Genomic DNA, 18976 nt, shown 5'->3' with positions numbered 1-18976 from the left:
CGATGGACACAGACTTGAGGCCCCATCCTGAGGCCACTCTGAGCCAGAGGCCCAGTCCTACACACAGAGTGGCCACTGGGACACAGGCAGCAATCTCCTGTGTCCTCCAAGATCCCAGCACCTTCTCCACAGCCCAGCTACGGCCCGGATATGTGAACAGCTCATGTCCAGCCCCACGTATCTGTCAGGGATTTCACCTGCTCCCAACACTTCCAAACACCTGGGTCACTTGGCTCCATCTCCTGTTCCTCCAAGCCCATCACAGTTCCAGCAAAACCTCTGGACACATTTCTACTTCCCAGGACTGAGAAAGAGGCTTCAGCTTCGGAGTGACACAGACACCAGAGACAGAGCCATTCCTCACTCGTGGAAAGAGTGAGGCACAGGAACCACATTTAGTGAGGGTCAAGAGCCACATCCTTTATCTGTGTGACATCTGAACCCAGGGTTCTGGTGGTTAGCAGTGAAGCTACGCTGTCCTGGTGGCTGCAGGAGGAGGCAGGATAAGGAACACGGGATCAGAACTTCCAGGAGCAGATCAGAGTGGGATCAGACCTTCTGGGAGCCGCTCCCTCTCCCCTCACAGCACAGGGGTGTGCAGGACCACGGGGGGTGGATTTGGGGAGCACCACCTTGGCTTTTAAAGCCCATTTGGTCGGATCTCCTCCCTCCCTCCCGGTCAGGCTGTGCTGGAGCAGCTCTGGCTGAGCCTCCCTGTTATCTCCCCAGCCTTCCCCGCTCCGACCGAAGTCCAAGGATTCAGTTTACATTACGGAGCGGAGGGAGGAGGTGGATCACATTCCTACACCCACTTCACTTGGCACCTTCCCCACCAGCCTCCTGCCCAACGCTCTTCACCCCACACACACCAAAGGGCTGGGAGAAAACGATGCCAAAGGGCTGGGAGAAAACGGGGAGCAGATTCCACCGGTGTTGCTCATAAACCACCAGATGGGCTCACCCAGAGCAAGGCTGAGCTGCTCCTGCTCTTTGCTGGGGCCTGAACACAGGGCAAGGCACAAAACCCTTCCCAGCCTCATTCCTAGAGCCCCACGAGGCCAGAGCAGCACCAAGACAAAAGGGGATAACACCCAAGAGCTGCCAGGACCTGCAAAAGCCACCAGCTCCAGCTGCAGCCGGCCCTCAGCACCCACCAGAGAGGGCACAAAACAATCCAGAAGCCACCAAAAGCCTCTTGGCTGGCCCAGAGCAGCACAAATGTCAAAAGCTGGCCTGACACGGCAAGTATGCTGTAGGTGGAAGTGAAATAATTCACTCTCTGTAAGAGAGGGCTCCGAGCTTGCCAATTTTCCCTCATGGACAAGGACACCATTCAGAGACTTTAAATATAATAAACCTTTTCTGCCCCCTTTTCTGGACAAAATAACCTACAGAGAAAAATATTTGAAATCAGAAATGAAAAAAGGCTGTCCCCCATAAGGGGTGGGGGGAAGATGGTGCAGGGCAGGAAACGAGGAACACAAAGTTTAGGGAGCTTCAGAGCAGGAAAACTTTGTGGAGAACAAAGTCAATACTCCTGGCGAAGTGCAGAGCTCCCTGCTGATCTTAAGGAAACTGGGGACGAGTTCTTCACATTTAAATCACTGCAAGATGACAAAATATTTCCTTGGACTGCCCCCCACAGTGGGCAGAAATATTCCCATGCCTACTGCAATTCTGGGAGAACAAATTAAAACTCCTTTGAGTTCAACCACAGCGGTTTTGATGTTGCAAAAAGCATCTTTTGCTGCTTGGAGGGCTGTGAGTGGGATCCCTTTTCTCACCAAGTTATCAGCATTTTGAGGCCACTGAGTTCACTTTGCTACAGGATGGGAAGCAAAACTCCAAGAATAATTTCAAACATAAATAGCAAAAAGGAAGAAGTTGCTGCTTCAGTGGGAAGATTCCCCAACCTCAAGTGCCCTGAGACTGTGTCAGCATCTAAAAGAGATGATGCATTTCAGAAGGGCAAAGCTCACTGGGAGAGCTGGAGTTTGACCCAGGACAAGCTTCCCGGTGTCTTTTATTAAGTCAGCAGTTCCAGCACAGCCCCAAAGCCTTGCCTGGCCACGGGGACAATTCAGTGAAGGGCTGGCAAAGGGCTTGAAAAGCTTTCCACTCCTGCCTGGCATCTCTCTAAAAACAACTATCGGTCCTAATCATCCCCAGATTCCCAGCACAAGGTGCCTGGATCCATCACACAAGCTGAGTGTTGCTGTTTAACAGTTTCAGCTTTGAAGTCAATGGATCACTCCAGGCCATGAGGTCTGCAAAAGGACATCCCTCCCTCCCTCCAAAGGACAACTTTCAGGCTATATCTGAAACAGAATAAAGTTTAAACCTGCAAGCTATCCCTCATTGCAGGGTTTAGGCTGAAGCTGGGTTTCAAGGCACTGTCTCCTATCCACAGGGAGTTCATAAATATTCCTTTATATGCAAACACTGCTCCTTAGCATTCCCTTGGAGATCCAGCCAAGTGGGAACGTGGCTTATTGCAATGCAGTCCTAAACAAAGTTTCCAAGTGCTTTGAAAACTGATTTGCCTATAAGGCTTCTTGTCTGCTCTGCTTTTCTTTTCACGAAACTCCGGCCTCCTGTTATAACCCTGGACTGGGATTCAGCACCCAGGACTTATTCCCAAGTGCCATTTACCCCCTGGGGAAACTTTAGGCAAATCCCTGTCTGTGCCTCCACTCTCAGAGCCAGGATAATGACACCAGGTCTTTTATAAAGCATTCCAGGGTGTTCAGATGACAAGGCTGTGCAATCACAAGGAATTATTATGGCTTCAATAACCTCTTCATGCAGCGTTACCCTGTGCAAAGGGTTGCAGACAAAGGCTTCTGTTCTGCTTTGGGTTGTCATGTTGGTACCTGCAGGAGCACTCTTGAACTCGGCTGGGCTGTGGCAATTCTCCTGATACATAAATGAATTTGGGGAGTTGCTAAAAATCATCTGGTTTCCATCTGTTTTAAGGGAAAACCCCCCAGTTTTACCCAGAATAGGATTTAGAGTGACTTGCCAGGGGGCTGAGCGCTAAAGCTCCCATTCACAGCATGGAGTGCACTCGTGGAAGCTGCTGCCCAAATTTCCAGCTGAAGAAGATTTAGCCCTGCAGGTCTTTGGGAATGGCCAGGCAGAGAGAAGGGAAGGAGGATGTCACCCAAATCTCTGATCCACAGCATCCCAGCTGGCAAAGACACAGTCCCAAAGCTGGAGCAGAAGTGACCACCAACTTCAATTGCGCTACTCTGAACAGCAAATTGCTGACCCTGAAAATGCAGGAAAGTGCCAAAAAACCACTGGGCTCCATCACTTTTTCCACCTTGCAGCTCTGGCCAAGATGAGGAGCTGCCCCTCAGGACAGGGAGAGGACACTGTGATATCCCTGCCTCTCTCCCAGCTCCAAGCAATGCCATGTCCCGATGTGTGCTGATATCTGCCCACACCTGCTCCTCTCCTACCCACCCTGCTGAAGTTCCTGGGGGTGTTTTGCCGTTCTGCCCAAATTCTGGACTGGTAGGAATTTGGAAACCGGTCCAGCAAACCCCACCCCCACACTGGTTTTCCCAGTGGGGCTGATCCTGCGGCAGCTCCCGAGTGCCGGAGCCCTGCGTGTCCCAGGGAACAGCCAGAGCTGGGAGGGATTGGGATTTATGTTCCTGCAGCTGGGGCAAGGAGGAAGGGAAAGGACTGTTGTTCCTCTAGGACGCTGGTGAGCTGTTTAAGAAAGTTTGGGATCACTTTGTTTTCCTGGGTTTTCCCTCGGCTGCGGCTGCAAACAACAAAGTTCAAGAACTTCTGGGGGAAGTTTGGGACAAAGCTCCAGGAGCAGGAGGCCAAGTAGGAAGGGCTGCAGCTCTGCTGCCTGCCAAGTGGAGTTTTTAAGGGACACAAAGAGCCATGGGATTCCTCAGGGACAGAGGGCTGAGCCCTGCTCGGGTCCAGCACTCACACAAACGGCTCCGCACAGGCATCCAGCCAAGCTCAGGCTGCTCACCCTGCAAGACATCCCTGCAAGCTGTGCTAACCTCCCTTTGCTAAGGAAAGCTGCGGGGAACCTGATCCTGCTATCTGCTCTTCTGTTTGTTTTAAAGAAAAGGCATCGCCAACCCCCGAGCACTGAACGCTGCAGATGCTTTACATAGCCCAGCAGTCGAGTGCATGGGATAATGAGCGCTGCTTTATGCTACAGGATTTTCAAGAATGCCCAAATCTCCAGTCAACATCCATATCAAAGGGGGAGCAATCCCAAAAGTCCCCGGCTGAACAGGTCAGGGCCTGCCCACAGAAAATGCAAAGGGCTTTTTTTAAGGCGAGTACAAAGAGCAGCACAGAGCCGGTGTCTCTGTGCCAGCTGGAGGAGTTTGTACCCACACAGAGGAAACCCTAAGCTGATTAAATGAACCATTCCCCGAACGGCCCAGCCAGGCAGGGTTACCTGCACGGTACAGCAATCCCTGCTTTGATCTCCAGGAAACGGCTGTTTATTCAAAAACCCGTTTGCCATGGCAACCGTGGGGCAGAGAAAAGGAGGGAGGGGGAGAGAATTCCCCAGGGCTTCCCTGGAAAAGTTGTCCCATCACCAGCAAAGTGGTTCAGCACTGGGGCCAAATGATGTTTTAATTAATTTCCAGAGAATCCTGCAGACTCAGTGCTGGAGCATCTCGACAGGTTCCTGGGTTTCCTGCCCTGCTGCCATCCTGTTGGGATGTCTGGACACAGCCACCATCCCCCGGGAACAGAGGTTTCCTGCAGGAAAGTTCAAGTTCTTCCCAGCAAACAAAACTCTCCTCCCCGCTCATCTTATCACTGCTCTGGCTGCGGGAGGAGACACTCGGAAACAGCAGAGGGATTCAGCAGCAGCAGATCAAAAGTTCCTCCCTTCCTCTGAGGTCTCAGTCTTTTTTTTTGTTGTTGTTTTGGAAGGGGAAAAAAAAAACAAACCAACCCCAAACACATAGCCCTCGAGAGGGACACAAAACACAAGAGCTGTTGTTTTTCTTTCCCACGTTGTAATAATTATCAGTGAAAAATCTGTTCCAAGCAAGCAAAGGCCATTTCAGTCCCGTTCCTCAGCCACACATAGCTTTAAAAAGTCCATTTTTAAAGCTGTGTTATATTGGGTGAGGGGGATTTGCTTCTGTGTTTCCAAGTCCTGCATCACACTGCAGGAAAAGAGACTTTGAAATGTGTCCCAGCCACGAGGACTCAAACCAAACTCTTTTTTTAAAAAAGTAGGAGATTCTCAGCTTTCATTTGGTGCCCCCATTTCCAGCAGCCGGATTTATGCAAAAGAACATGAAATGCCACGGGGCTTGTAATAAAAATAAAATAAAATCCTGAAAGCTCCCACCAGGGCAGTTTTGCAGCTTCCCTGGGCTGTTTGCAAGCAGCACAAGACTTCTTGGCCTCTGCCACGAGCAAAGAAAAAGAGATGGAGGGGGATGGAATGAGATAGGAGCTGCTGGCAGGGCACAGCCTCTCTGCAGAGGATTTATTTGCCAAGAAAGTTCACGCTGGATGCTGTTACCCCACCAGTTTTATTCCTGGGGACTCACTGGGGGTCTCCAAACCCTTGCTCACAGTGGGCTTTGCTCCATCCCACACAAGAGCTGCGGTTTTCCTCCTTTTATACCTGATGCCAATCAGGTATAAAACCCAGAGGGATTCTCTGGTTTGTGCTTTCCTTTCAGTGCTGTGGATTTCCGAGCAGCTGCTGGAGGACGAGTCGCTTCCCCTTGCACAGAAAGGGCTTTTGCCCCATAAATATTTCATGTCCCCTCCCGGCTGCTGGAGCACAGAGCCTGGCAGAGGAGCCACGGGGACCTGACCCAGCTCAGGGGGATGAGGAGGCTTCTGCAGCAGCCATCACAAAGGCGAGGTTTCCTCCCACATTTTCCTTGTTAATTCAAGGAAAGAGCAGCCAGACTGATTTAGGAAAAGCCCCTTCGGGCTGAGCCTGCCTGTGGCACTGGGCTGTGAATTATTCAAGAGCCATCCAGGGGGCTGGGCACATCTGGACCTGCTCACTTGGAATATTCTCTTTCCACGCTGGGCTGTGAGGAGCAAGGAAGCCACAGTGGGTTCCTGACCAGACAGGGACCCCCAGAAGTTTTAGCCAGAGCCACTCAGAGGCAAGAGCACAGCAGAAGCCAGGCATCCAGCATGCAAATGATCCAGGAAAATGCTGGTTCAAACAACTGCACAGACGGAACCAGGGATGGGATATGGGCAGAACAGTAAGAGCTGGTGTTTATATTTGGGTGCAAATTCTCCCCAGCAGCACTGGTCACCAAGAAAAGGAAGCTTTTGACTCTAGGGAAAACCTGGTAGGGACCAAAAGCCTTGCAGAAGTAAACCAGCCTGGCTTAGTGACTCCCCTCCAAGCCAGGAAAACACTGGAGCATTAACAAAACCAGCCTGAGCAATGAAATGCAAATGCTACTCCAATCATTAAATAAAGAGAAGGATCCTGCTCCCAGAACAATGGCCGGGGCTGTAACGTGGATTTGAGAGACTCCCAGCTCCTGGCCTCGTGGGAGAGCTCAGACAGGAGGCTCTTGTTGCAGTGGTTCCAGAGAGGCTGTTTAATTTTAGTAGGTCGGCGAGCACTTGACATCACAAAGCAGTCCCTGGACAAAGCAGAGCCAAGGAACTCTGCAATCCGTCTTCCCTCCAGGAAGGAAGGCAAAGCTTCCTACGGCAGGGAGGAGGTGGAAGAGGGAAGGGGAGGGGGCTGACATTTGAGAGAAGGAACAAGGCCCACGTGGAGGATGCAGGAGAGCAGGGAGATAAAACCAGGCAGATGAAGCAGCCTCACCTCTCACCCCGGCTCAGGGTGTGTTTGCCTTTTTACTTTAGGCCAGATAAATCCTGGCTGCAGTTGCAATCCATCCAAATCCCGAGTCCCCTCCTAGGAGGGATGTTTGTCCTTCCCTTCCTTAGCAGGGTACGTATTTACTTTGTTCTTGAACATAGAATCCATCCAAAATACCAACTGGACAACTCAGCTCCCCCAAGAGCAGAAAACAGAGCAGAAACTCTCCAGCCCTCCAAGCTGGGTGTCCCAGAGAACTTGGGGGCTTTATCCACGGATTTTTAAATAAGAAGACACGTGCTGACGTTGCAAAAGGTGCTGCTGAATCAGCTCAATGAAACATCCCTCTCCTGCACTGCTCAGCCCAGGAATGAACCAGACAGGGGTTGTGTTACCCCCCTCAGCCCTCAGCACCACAGGCAGGGATCGGCGGCTCCAACAGCTCAGCTCACACAAGTGCAAGTCCCCAAAGCTGAGATCTCTTCTTTAACTCTATACTAAATTTACTCAGGGAGGCCACAAAGGCATCTGAGACATTAAAAACAGGAAGGAAGGAGTACCACAGCTGCTGAACGCACCCTTTGCCACTCTCCTGACTTCCTGCAGTTGAAGGAGGAGCAGATGAACTGGCCGAGGAGACAGGTTTGGAAATCCTCCTGTTCACCTGATTTCCACAATCCTGACACAGGCACAGAGTTGAGTATCCAAGGGCTCATTCCCTCAGCCTCTCCATCCCCTGCACAGCACAGCAAGGTGCCTTTCACACTCAGCTTCCTCTGCTGCCAGGCACTTCGAGAAAACAGCAGGCAGGGAAATAAAAAATAATAAATAAACCTGCCGGGCTAGGGGAGGGAGATGCAGGAACCTGCTGTTCCAGCCCTTGCACCAACCCACTCGATTGCATTTTATGTCCCTGCACCTCCACAGCCACGGGAAATGGAGCTCTTGCTATCAGGTGCCTCTGCATTACAAGTGCTGAGCCAGAAATTAGCCCCAAATCCAAAAAATCTGTTGGAAGAGTTACCCTTCCAGCTGATGTTGTAAAAGGGGGGATTTAAAGGAGAGAGGAACTTACTGGTGATGCTTTTTCTACCTTTACAAACCCTAAATGGTGGAAAAAACACAATTTCAGCTTCCCTGTGAAGATCCCTTGGCCTTCCCTTGGGTATTTACGAGCAGCTTTAGTTAGAGGAGAGTTTGGTCATAAAGACAGCAGGGAAAACCCAGGCCCTGATCCCACAGTGACTCATTGCTGATGTTCAAGCAGCTCCAGAGCTCACCATGATCAGCCCCTTCCTGTGAGCAGAGTGAGGATGTCACAGGTCCCTCCTGGGGACAGCCCTTACCCAGAGTTTGCCGTCCCAGTAGAAGGCTCCCAGCAGTTTGACGATATGGGGGTGGTCACAGGTGGCCAGGATCTCGATCTCCACCATGTAATCCTCCAGCTCATCCTCGCTCTTGGTCTCGATGACCTTGGCAGCTGCCAAAGCACCCGTTTCCTTGTTCTTGGCCTGCAAGACAAAACCAGGGTGAGTCCAGGGAAAGTGAGGAGAGGCTGGAGCACAAAATTCCTGCTGCTCCAATTCCTGCCAGGGTCCACTGGCCCCAGCAATAAAACCAGGAGGGAAACTTGCAGAGGCATTTCAGCTTCCTAAAGCTGCCCACAGCTTCGCAGAGTGGCTGGATGCTCCTTCCTTCCTCCAGGCTCCAAAGCCCACACCACTTCCCATCACAGGGACATGGAAACTTTTAGGAAAGAAGATGGATCCTGTTGTTTGTAGCATGGAGAAAAAAAAAAGGAAGCAAGGAAACCTCAAAATGTAGAATTTTTCTGATGATACCACAGGTGAATTACTAGAAATCCTAAATATGCAGATAAGACAACTGAGACCTATCTGAGGGTGGAGCCAGGGTGGGGGTCGGGCTCTGCTCGCAGGGAACAGGGACAGGAGGAGAGGGAACGGCCTCAGGCTGGGCCAGGGCAGGCTCAGGGTGGGCAGCAGCAGGAATTTCCCCATGGAAAGGGTGCTCAGGCCTTGGCAGGGGCTGCCCAGGGAGGTTTGGAGTGCCCATCCCTGGAGGTGCCCAAGGAAGGGCTGGAGGTGGCACTCAGAGCTCTGGGCTGGCGACAAGGTGGGGATGGGGCACAGATGGGAGTCGATGATGCTGAAAGTCTTTTCCAAACTCAAGGATTCTGTGACTTTGTAAAATCCACAGTCCAGCTGCACCAGGAGATGTGTCACACGTGGGAGAGGGGTGAGACAGGAGCTGCTGACTCAGGAGCATCCCGACATTCCCAGAAGTTCATTGAGTCAGCAGATGACGGCACAGGATTCCCTCCAGCTCACCCCCTGCTCCCCACTGACACAATTCCAGCTCCTCCCCCATTCTCCTTCCATCACACCCAGGCTGCCTCTCCTGCAGGGAAACAAATCCATCTGTGGATGGAATCCCTGGAGGAGCCGGCCAAGCTCTGCTTGTGACCTTTCTTCCCGCTCTCCAGTTTACATCTCCGTGTTTGGAAAACCTGCGGGGGAGCTTTCAGGAGGATTAATTCCTGCTGCAAACACCACAAGCCCCCCTGAAGAGCTTCACACAGCTTGGGTGACACTATAACCGTGTGCCAAGGGACAGGCTGGCGAGGGGAGGAAGGAATACTGGGAAAACAGAGTGAGGAAAATGAGGGATTCCTGAGTCTCTGCTGTGTTTTGAAGTCTTGCTGCATTCCAGGAGCTGGCAGGGACAGCTGTGTCCTTACCACAGGGGACAAATCCATTTCCATCTGGGCTCGCTGCCCAAACGCAGGACAGCAGCTCCCGCTGGTTTCAGGAGAAATTAGGGGGTTTCTGTAGCTCAGCTTGGTTGGGTTGTCACCAAGAGAGCAGGGCAGAAGGAGATGTGGAAGGAGCTCAGGGAGAAGCACAGCCCTTCCAACGGGAGCCAGAAGTGCCCCACTGTGTTTGCTCTGCACTTACGGGGCTGCGAGAGCTCCAGGGAGGGGAAGTAAATATTGTGAGAAGAGGTGGGGCTTCCCTTGGAGCTTTGCTTCCCACCGGTGGGGGCCCTGCCAGCTCAGACCCTGCAGGATGCTGGGGCCCAGCAGGCACCTGGAAAAATCCAGGAGCAGAGCACGGAGCTGGGCTGGGGGTGAGGGTTTGCAAACCCTGCAAATTGTGGTGGGGGAGTGACCACAGCCCAGCCTGGCCTCGTTCACTGGTATTCCTACATCCCATGGGTGACCGGTCCCTGCCCAGCTGGGAGCCCACCTGCACCTGCCTGGTGCTCAGCTTTAAAGGTGACCAGAACAGAGTGACCTCTGCATTTCTCCACCACGCTGAGCCGTCCTGAACAAGTGTTCACCCTCCCTTCCCCACTTCCTGCTCCCTGAGCTCCAGAGGGGGAGCAGCACTTCACCATCCCATGTCCCACGTGCCCCCAGCTGGCACAGGGAGGTCACAGCTTGGGCACCCCAGCAGGAGTGAGAGCAGCATCTCCAAGGGGGAATCAGCTCAGGACATCACCAACTCCTGATGCAACAACACTTCAGAGCCAGCGAGCTCCCGTGGGCAGGGGTGGCACAGGCATGGTGTGGGCATGAGCCTGTGATAATGTCACTGCTGCAACCAAGGGCACTTCCCAGGAGGGACCAAATTGACCCTCAGGATGGCAGAAGAAGCTGGAGTAGGAAGGAGACCTGAGATCACGGGGCAAGCAGGAGATTTTGGAAAATTATCTCCCCTGTAGCGTGGAGAAGACACTGGTTACCCCACACAGCAGCTTTGGGAGGACCAACACTGGTACAGGCTGGACAGTTCATCCCTTCCTGAGGTGCCCACGGCCCCTCTGAGCCCAAATTCCAGCTGTCCTGTTCCCACCACACGACAGAGGGAGATGCACGGTGCCTGGCACGGGCACTCCTGAACTGAGCTCAGCAAGTCACGTTTGTCATCGCCAAAGGTTTGGAATTCCAAGGATCTTCTGCCCAGTTCTCCCTTTTTCTTCATCTGCTCATCCCCCAGCCCTGACACCAGGCCACAGCCACACCCCAGCAGCCTCCCAGCCTGTGAGATCCCAAGAAACTGTTCAATGCCAGTTCCTCCTCCACTCCTGGACATTTCAACCCCATGGATAACTGGTCCTTGGGGTGCTAATTAGCCCCCCAAAAAATTAGAGCAGACAGCTGCCAGCATGGTACCCAGGAGATGCTGCTGAACTACAGGGGGGTTCATTTCAGTCACTTAAACCCCAAAAACCCCTCGGGGCCACCACCAGCCCCTGGGCGAGTCAACGGTGACAGGTCCGTGCAGGAATGGGGCTGGAACGTGCATTCCACAAATGTCACATAAAAGTTACTCAGTAAACCACTTCCAGAGGGTCCTGCCAGGAGCCAAGCAGGAAACAATGCAAAGGATCTTCCTGGAGAACTCTGGAGCAAACTGGGTGCTGGCCTTGCCACTGCCGAACACACCGGGAATACCAGGAAATAGGGGATGAGTAGGATTGCTCCTAGAAGGCAGAGAGGGAAACCACTGCTGGGTTTATGGATTTGAGGGGTGAGAGGTGCCTGCTCAGGTGACAGAAGTGGCTGTTTGGCCTTTGCCTGTGACTCACCCCGCAGCTATTGTGAAATCCAGAGTGTGACAAACACAGGAACTATTTTAAGCCCTGAAAGAACACATTACCGGAAGGCTGGATGGTTCAGGACGGCCAGTTTCTAGGTGAGGCAGAGGAAAGCCCTGCGTGAACTCTCACTGCCACAAAAAGGGGAACTGAGAGCTCCGCCATTGCTTCACCTCCGCTCCTTTGCACCCGGTATCTTCCCAAGCCACGGGATCATCCCTTACAGGCTATCGTGCCACCATATTTTTGGTGTGAGCTCTTCTTCCCCTCCTTGCCAGCCTTGTCCTCATGCCAGGAGAGCTGATGCTTCAGATATCACCCACTTAAAGCCCCAGGAGCAAAGAGCCTGGAGGTCGCAGTGATGCTGCATTTGGGGGGTGACAGCTGGGCCTCTCCCACCCCAGTGCGTTCCTGCTCTGTCTCTGTGTGCAACTGCTCCCTCACACACTTCTCAGGGATTATGTAACAATTAATTGCCTCCTGATGAACCTGGCCCCAGTTCCTTGCACCAGTAAACAAACACAGATAGCCAGGCTTGAGTCAGTGCTCAAGGTGGTGTCAAATAATCAATCAATGGGAGCTGGAATGAAGGCACCTCCCCGATGGGGACAGGCCGAGAAAGTTGTTCAGCCTGGAGAAGGGAAGGTTGCCTCCTCCAGTGTCTGAAGGGGCTACAGGAAAGCCAGAGAGGGACTTTTCACAAGGAACTGGAGTGCCAGGACAAGAGGGAATGAGTGTACACAGACAGAGCAGGGTTTGATGGGATATTGGGAAGGAATTCCTCCCTGGGAGGGTGGGCAGGCCCTGGCACTGGGTGCCCAGAGCAGCTGTGGCTGCCCCTGGATCCCTGGAAATGCCCAAGGCCAGGTTGGACGGGGTTTGGAGCAGCCTGGGACAGTGGAAGGTGTTCCTGCCCATGGCAGGGCTGGCACTGGGTGACCTTTAAGGTCCCTTCCATCCCAAACCATTCCATGACTCCCAAGCCTAACAAGCCCCCAAGAGCCACCTCAGTTAGTCTCCATAAATGAGGCCTCTTTGGGGTTTGTTGAAATGCTGGATTCAAGCCCTGGTGCCACCAAACAGAGCAGCTGGTGACAATTTGGATGGGGGGCAGCAGCACAGCCCTGGTCCCTCAGCCCCCACGTCGGGCAGCACCAGCCCTGCTGCTCTGGCAGCTGTGGCAACACTTCAGCAAGGGAAGGGGAAGTGGCTTCTGAAACACCCAAAAACCGTTAAAAAAAAAAAAAAAAAAGAGAAAACAGAACTGCCTTCCTTTGGTTTTACAAGCAAAGGGCAGGGAAAGCAGCCCCACCAGAGAGCTCAGCTACAGCCACGGCCTCGTTTTCTGGGTAGGCCTGCCAAACACAAGTGTGACCAAAGCACAGCACAAACACCTCTTCTGGCCTTAAAAGCTCAGCAGTGGCCCAGGAAAGGGAGGCAGAGATAAGAAGCCCACAGAGCAGCACAGCACGTGATGGTTCAGACCTTGCACCCAACCAGCCGCAGAAACAGGCACAGCAAGAGGGTTTGGGGCTGTTTTGCTGTGTTTTAACCACCCACAGACACCAGGCAGACCTCGTGGGCCTGGGCTGGGAGAGACATGTGCAAATAAACAGGCAAGGTTTGAGGAGAGGAAAGTTCCACACTGACCCAGCATCTTCAGCCTCCAACTTGAACATCCTTCAGATCCCTGTCCCTGAAAGAGCACGGTGCTCCAAGTGAGCATTCCTGGCCTGGTCTTCATTCAGCCAGTGCCACAACATTGAGAAAATAAAAAAAAATAGAGGGGGAAAAGCCTTTCAGGCAGGTCTGAGTTTCCTAGCAACTTCCTGCAACAAATTTGGTCCACGGAGGGCTGTGGGAGCAGGGGCTGAATGGCTGCGACACCCAAGAGCCAGGGAATGGGTTTAGGCTGGCAGTGGCAGGGCTGGCTGGCTGGCAGCCGTCTCATACTGGGCTGAAAAGCAGAATAAAGAACTCAGCCCTTCCCTGTCTCCAGAGCCCAGGGCTGCCAGGGTGGCCCAGCACTGCTGGCACTTCCCATGGCAGGAGGAATATGGGGCAGGAGCAGCACAACGATGCCAGCAGCTCCGAGTGCTGAGGAGAACCAACACCAGCTGGCTCTGCTGGGCACAGCTCCCTTCTCTGCCTCTGCCACCTCCCCAGAGTTTGGTTGAGCAAATAAGGAGAGGAGCCCTGAGAATACGAGCCCATGGAGGTGAGAAAGGTCGGGAAGGTTTCCATGTGCTGGCTGGGAAGAGCAGATGTTTGGGAGGCGGCACCGAGGTGCTTTTCCCCAGCCAGGAGGCAGAAGTCAAGGGATGCAGCTCCAGCAGGAATGGTGCCATGGCTCTGCCCTGTGCCAGGGACACGCTGCCCCTTCCAGCCCCAATCCCGGGGGTGGCACTTCCAGACACTGCACTTGAAGGGAGTTGCGCTCTCCCTTTGCCATGGGAGCAAAGTGTGCCTTTGCTCCTCTTGCTGAATCCCTGCTCCCGCTGGATTCAGGCTGTGCCAGTGGATGGGGGGACAGCAGAGCCACCCCCCATAGCCCGTGGGGACCCCCAGCCACAGGGGGCTTCACCCGAGACTCACAAGGAGAACCCCACATTTACAGACAGCAGCACCCCATGGACGAGAAGAAGAACCTGTTCTCTGAGGAAGCTGGACTCTCAAGAGACAAAACATTTAAAAAATCACGAGATGGACTAGGCAGGGTTTTTCTGCGCAGCAACAATCGCCACGTGCTTGAGGGTGAGAGGCTCATCTGAGCTGTCTCTTGCACGCAGCTGCCCACAGCTCCCACTGGCAGCAGCGCTGCCAAGATCTGGGCTGTGCCACTGAAGTCATTGTCCAAATATTTAGGCCGTGGAGAGCTATCCCCGTCCCCTGTCACACCGAGACGGCCGCAGAGCACAGGGCTGCGGCAGGGATGGGGCATCCCACGGCTCCACGAGTTGAAAGTGAACATCAAGCTTAAAGTTCAGCCAGGTTTAACATTGTTAAACCTTCCCATTCCTCTTTCCCAAGCGAAAAGGAAAATCTTTTTTAAGGAAAATTTAATTTTAAGGAAACCCTTCAGCTGTTCTAAAGGACAAGACCACGATTTGATCCTACATTTTTTGCGGCCAATCAGCTCAAACTTCCCCTGCTTTTGTTTTCCTTCTCCTTTCTTTTTCTAAATTAACTCGGCAGATTAACATCTCTCCGTGACACCCTTTCCAGGAATTACAGGTTAAATCGTAGAATCACAGAACGATTTGAGCTGGAAGGGACCTTAAAGCTCATTTTGTTGCTATGGGCAGGGACGGCTTCCATTATCCCAGGCTGCTCCAAGCCCCGTCCAACCTGGCCTTGGACACTTCCAGGGATCCAGGGGCAGCCCCAGCTTCTCTGGGCACCCTGTGCCAGGGCCTCCCCACCCTCACAGGCTGGAATTTTTTCCTAATATCCCATCTAAACCTGCTCCCTCATGGATCAAACCAAGAGCTGAGCCTGAATCACCTGAGCCAACCTGAGCAAACCCGGATGGTGCAGGCTGGGGTGATGAGCAGAGAGGTGTGCCAGTGACAGGGACACCCTCGAGTGACAGGGACACCCTGGTGCCCACAAACGGCCCTGCTGCTGCTGCGAGGCAGCTGCACAACATCCAACAATCAGCCTTTTATTACCCCGGTTTCAAAGCCGCGTTTCTAGTCCGCAGCATGTACAGCACCGACAGCAGCACGACACATCAGATAACCCAAATTCGCCTTTTTAAGCGCGTCTTGGAGAAGAAAGGAGAACAAGGGCACAAAAGACGCGCTGGTGACTCGCCGTGGCCCCGGGGCTCGGCGGGATGGAGCTGTTTGAAGGCGATTTGAAGGGAATAAAGTGAATAAAGTGAATAACCCCCTTTCCCAGCGTGCGGGGGCTGTGGGCAGCCTGTCCCCACCCTGCCGCCTTATCGGGCAGCCAATGTCCCCATCAGCGGGCGCTGGGGAGGGCAGATAGCGCTGCACAAGAGGCAGGGGAGCGGCACAACAATCCCCCCACGAGAAAGGCAGCGAGGCCCTGGCCGTCCTCCAGGAGCCAGAGGAGCCCCTGCCAACGTGGGAGCTCTCCACGCCCGCAAGAGTCCTCGGGCATCCCTTGCTGCTGGCACTAATGCGAGGGTGAAGCGGTAAAGCCCCGGTTCTGCAGGGCTGGGAGGTGATGCTGCGGCTCCAAGCTGCCAGCACTGCTGGTTTCACCCTGAGCATCTGCCCTGAGAGCAGCACAGCAGCTCAGGGGCTGCCTCTGCCACGCGTCCCTCCCAAATGATGCAGCTCTGGAGCGCCAGCACAGATCCTCTGAGCTTATGAACGGCATCTTAGGTGTTTTCCCAGGAAAATAGCTCTGCTTTTCTTTCACGGCAGCTCGGGAAGGGTCTGCGCTAGGAACTTTTCCAGGCCTTCCCAGGCTGGCACCCGCTGACCACAGCTCCCGACTGCTGGATTGGAGATCATCCATTTAATGAGCTTTGGGTGAGGTGGTGACAAAGCTCGGTCACCTGGGGGCTGCCACCACATCCTCACTGCACCTCCGGCCTCGCCAACGCCACGGCACTCATAGAACGAGAGCTGGGCAGAAGCAGCTCCTCCCCACCCCCTCCTACTTTTCAGCTTCATTACCCTCTGCCCAACTGGTTCCTTGTGCAGCCAGATCCTCTTTTGCTGCAACGAGACTTTCTGTAAAAGCAGGGAAATCCCAGTCGTTTCTGCTGGCCGCAGGTTTCTTTAGCTCTGCTGTGTACGATCCAGACTCCACCATAAATTTCATTTTTTAAATTAGTATGTATTTAAATGAAGCCTGTCCTACTTTCAGAAAGCCAGTTCAGCTTTGCTCAGCTGAGTGCACGGGAGCACAGGACACAGCTCCAGACGGGATTTCACAGGGCAGGAACACCCCAAACACCCGAGGCCTCCTTCCTCCTGCTCACACCCGGCCTCAGAAAAGCAAATCCTACTAAACCCAGCCCATTTTTCCACCTCTCCACACCTAAATTCCTCCCAGAAATTTGTCCAGGGTGCAAAGCCCTGCTGAGGGCTGCCAGACCTTTCCAAGGGAACACAACATATGGCACAGGGGCAGGATGCAGGCACAGGATTCCGTCACCTCCCCACGCTTCCGGGTGTGGAAAAGGGGCGGAAAACAGGCAGGAACTTCACTCAAACATCCTGAAAAGCTCAGGGCCCTGCAAACACTCAGCCTTGCTCCCAGCAATGCCTTCAGTGAGAAGATCAAATGGACTTTAAAGTGATTACAAGAGAATGATTCAAATTGTTCACTGCATTTTGGGCAGCTCCGGTCTCCTGGAGCATGGTGGGTTATTCTGCAGGTTTTTAGTGGGTTACTCTGCAGGTTTTTGGCAGCTGAGCAGCACAAGAGAGCAAACCTCTTCTTCCACACCCCATCTTGCACTCATCCCCACTTAGGGTAGTGCTCCAGATATAAAAAAAACCCAAAGGAAGGCAACAAAAAAAACCCCGTAGATGAAGGGAAATTGTGCCTCTGGTTATTACCTAAAATAAGGATTTATAGCACAGGGCGCAAATAATTTGGGATTCGTCAATGAACAAACAAACTCTTGCATGAGAATTCAAAACCCGCCCGTGTCCATTTGCCAGGCGGAGTGGAGAACAGGTGGAGAAGAGATCAAAGCAATGGAAGTGAAATGTCGCTAAATACAATAAAATAACCCTTTGATTTCTGGCACAAGGTTAAACCTCACCCTGCTCAGCAGGGTTAAAACTCCACAGAAGCAAAAATTTGCCTGAATATTCAAGTTCCAGAAGGAGTGAACTTCTGGTTGTAGATGTGTGGTCTCCACTGGGACATTTTTATGCTCATGTGGGTGAAAATGGGGATGAAAGGAGCTGAAGATGAGATGCTACTGCCTGGCAGGCAGACACCCTCATCCTACAGTAAATTAAGTTTCTCTGACAATGTTTTTCTTGGTGTGAGGCTGGGGTTAATAACTGAGGCATTCAGATATGACAACAGACTAAAAACCAAACCAGCCATCTCTAAATTAGCTTTATTCTCTAAGTCACCTACTTTGGATACATTATACATGTTTAAAATAGGAAGCATTTAAATAATTATTTAAGTTTTCCTTTCTCTCAGAGGCCAATTAAGTTATTTAACAGTGTTTACCTGGTTCCTGTCACCGCCTGAGAACCCTGAGCAAATAAAAGCAAGGAATCATCCAGGAGTGAGTGTTGCTACACACAAATGGGTTTCCAACGCACCTCACAGAGCAGACTGGCAACAGGACTTCTACTGGTGCTGCTTTCAAAAGGATAAAGGGAAAAGGGATTTAAACACGATTTTTAGGACTTGTGTTTTATTAGAAGACAGGATCCTTCACTAAACACTTCCACTCAATGGGCGTTTAGCACTCACTTTTTTAGAGAGTTTCTGTCAAATGACGTGGTAGACACAAGAAATAAACACCAAATCCCTCAGTCCTGACCTGCAGCCACCTGCCTCCCTTCCTGGCCTATTTATTTCTCCGTTTTTCAAAGGCAATACCTTCTCAAATGATCTAACGAGGCCATCAAACCCCAGCTGCCCATGAGACAATTCCCACCCCCATTCCAAACCGCGCCTGTCACACAGGTGTGCCCTGGGGAGCCTTCGGATCCCCAGCCCGCTCCTGCACCCCAAACCCCCCGGCTCAACCCCTGCACGGGAGAGGGGACATTTCAGAGCCGGGGACAGCAGGAACGCCGCTGCTTCGGAGTGCAAAGTCCAGGGAAGCTTTGGTCTTTGAAACCCCCATCCCTAAACCCCGAGGTTAAACATTCATGGCCCTGGACACGGCTCCTCTTCGCCCTCCAAGTTTCCTGCCGGCGACGACCGCGGGGATGCGAATCCCATGCCACCCCCGGAGGCTCAAAAAACTTGGGAGACAGCCCTGGAAGTGTCGACTTCCAAGAAACCTCCCTCCATTCATTGCACCGGCGGGCTTGGCAAGGAGCGCCTGGGTCTCCTCACAAAAGCATCGCTCTGAAAACGGGCGATTCAGGGCGACAAAAACAATTTTTAAAAGGCAAGAAAGAAAAAAAGAAGAAAGCTTTTCTCGCTCCTTTCCCCTTCCCGGAGCGCTGCGTTCCCAAGCCCAGCTCAGCCGCTGTGCCCGCCCGGCTCCTCCCGGCTAACGGGATGCGGGACCGGCCCCGGTGTGTCCGGGGAGCGGAGCCGCTCCGAGCCCGGGCCGCGGGACCGCGGCTGCTCCCGGAGCCCCTCCGAGCACCCACCTTGTAGACTTTGCCGAAGGCTCCATCGCCCAGCTCGCCCACCACCTCCCACACCTCGCCGGGGTCCAGGTCGCGGCGGACGTGCTCGTATTCCTTGGAGCGGCGCTTCTCGAAGGCGGAGAGGCGCAGGATGCGGCGGAAATTGGCGAAAGCCATCCCGGAGTGCGGCCCCGGGAGCTGCGGAGCCGCCGCCCGCTCCGGCCCCGGGAGAACGGAGCCGCTGCGCGCCCGGGGAGCGGCGAGGCGGGACCGG

The 18976-nt window shown here is 53.3% G+C and overlaps 1 protein-coding gene across 1 annotated transcript in view; it reads right to left on the bottom strand.

The window, feature by feature from the left end:
* The window catches only part of STK10 (serine/threonine kinase 10), a 41362-nt gene extending 22386 nt beyond the window's left edge, over positions 1-18976 (bottom strand). The window contains exons 1-2 of the mRNA XM_032125027.1: positions 18724-18976; positions 8167-8331 (exon numbers count right to left, since the gene is read on the bottom strand). Of these exons, the coding sequence (XP_031980918.1) occupies positions 8167-8331; positions 18724-18879 (321 nt within the window). The 5' untranslated portion in view covers positions 18880-18976. The remainder of the gene's footprint in view (positions 1-8166; positions 8332-18723) is intronic.

This window comes from Corvus moneduloides, chromosome 15, assembly GCF_009650955.1.
Source record: "Corvus moneduloides isolate bCorMon1 chromosome 15, bCorMon1.pri, whole genome shotgun sequence".
NCBI classification, from domain to species: domain Eukaryota; kingdom Metazoa; phylum Chordata; class Aves; order Passeriformes; family Corvidae; genus Corvus; species Corvus moneduloides.
This window is presented reverse-complemented; position numbering and strand designations above follow the sequence as displayed.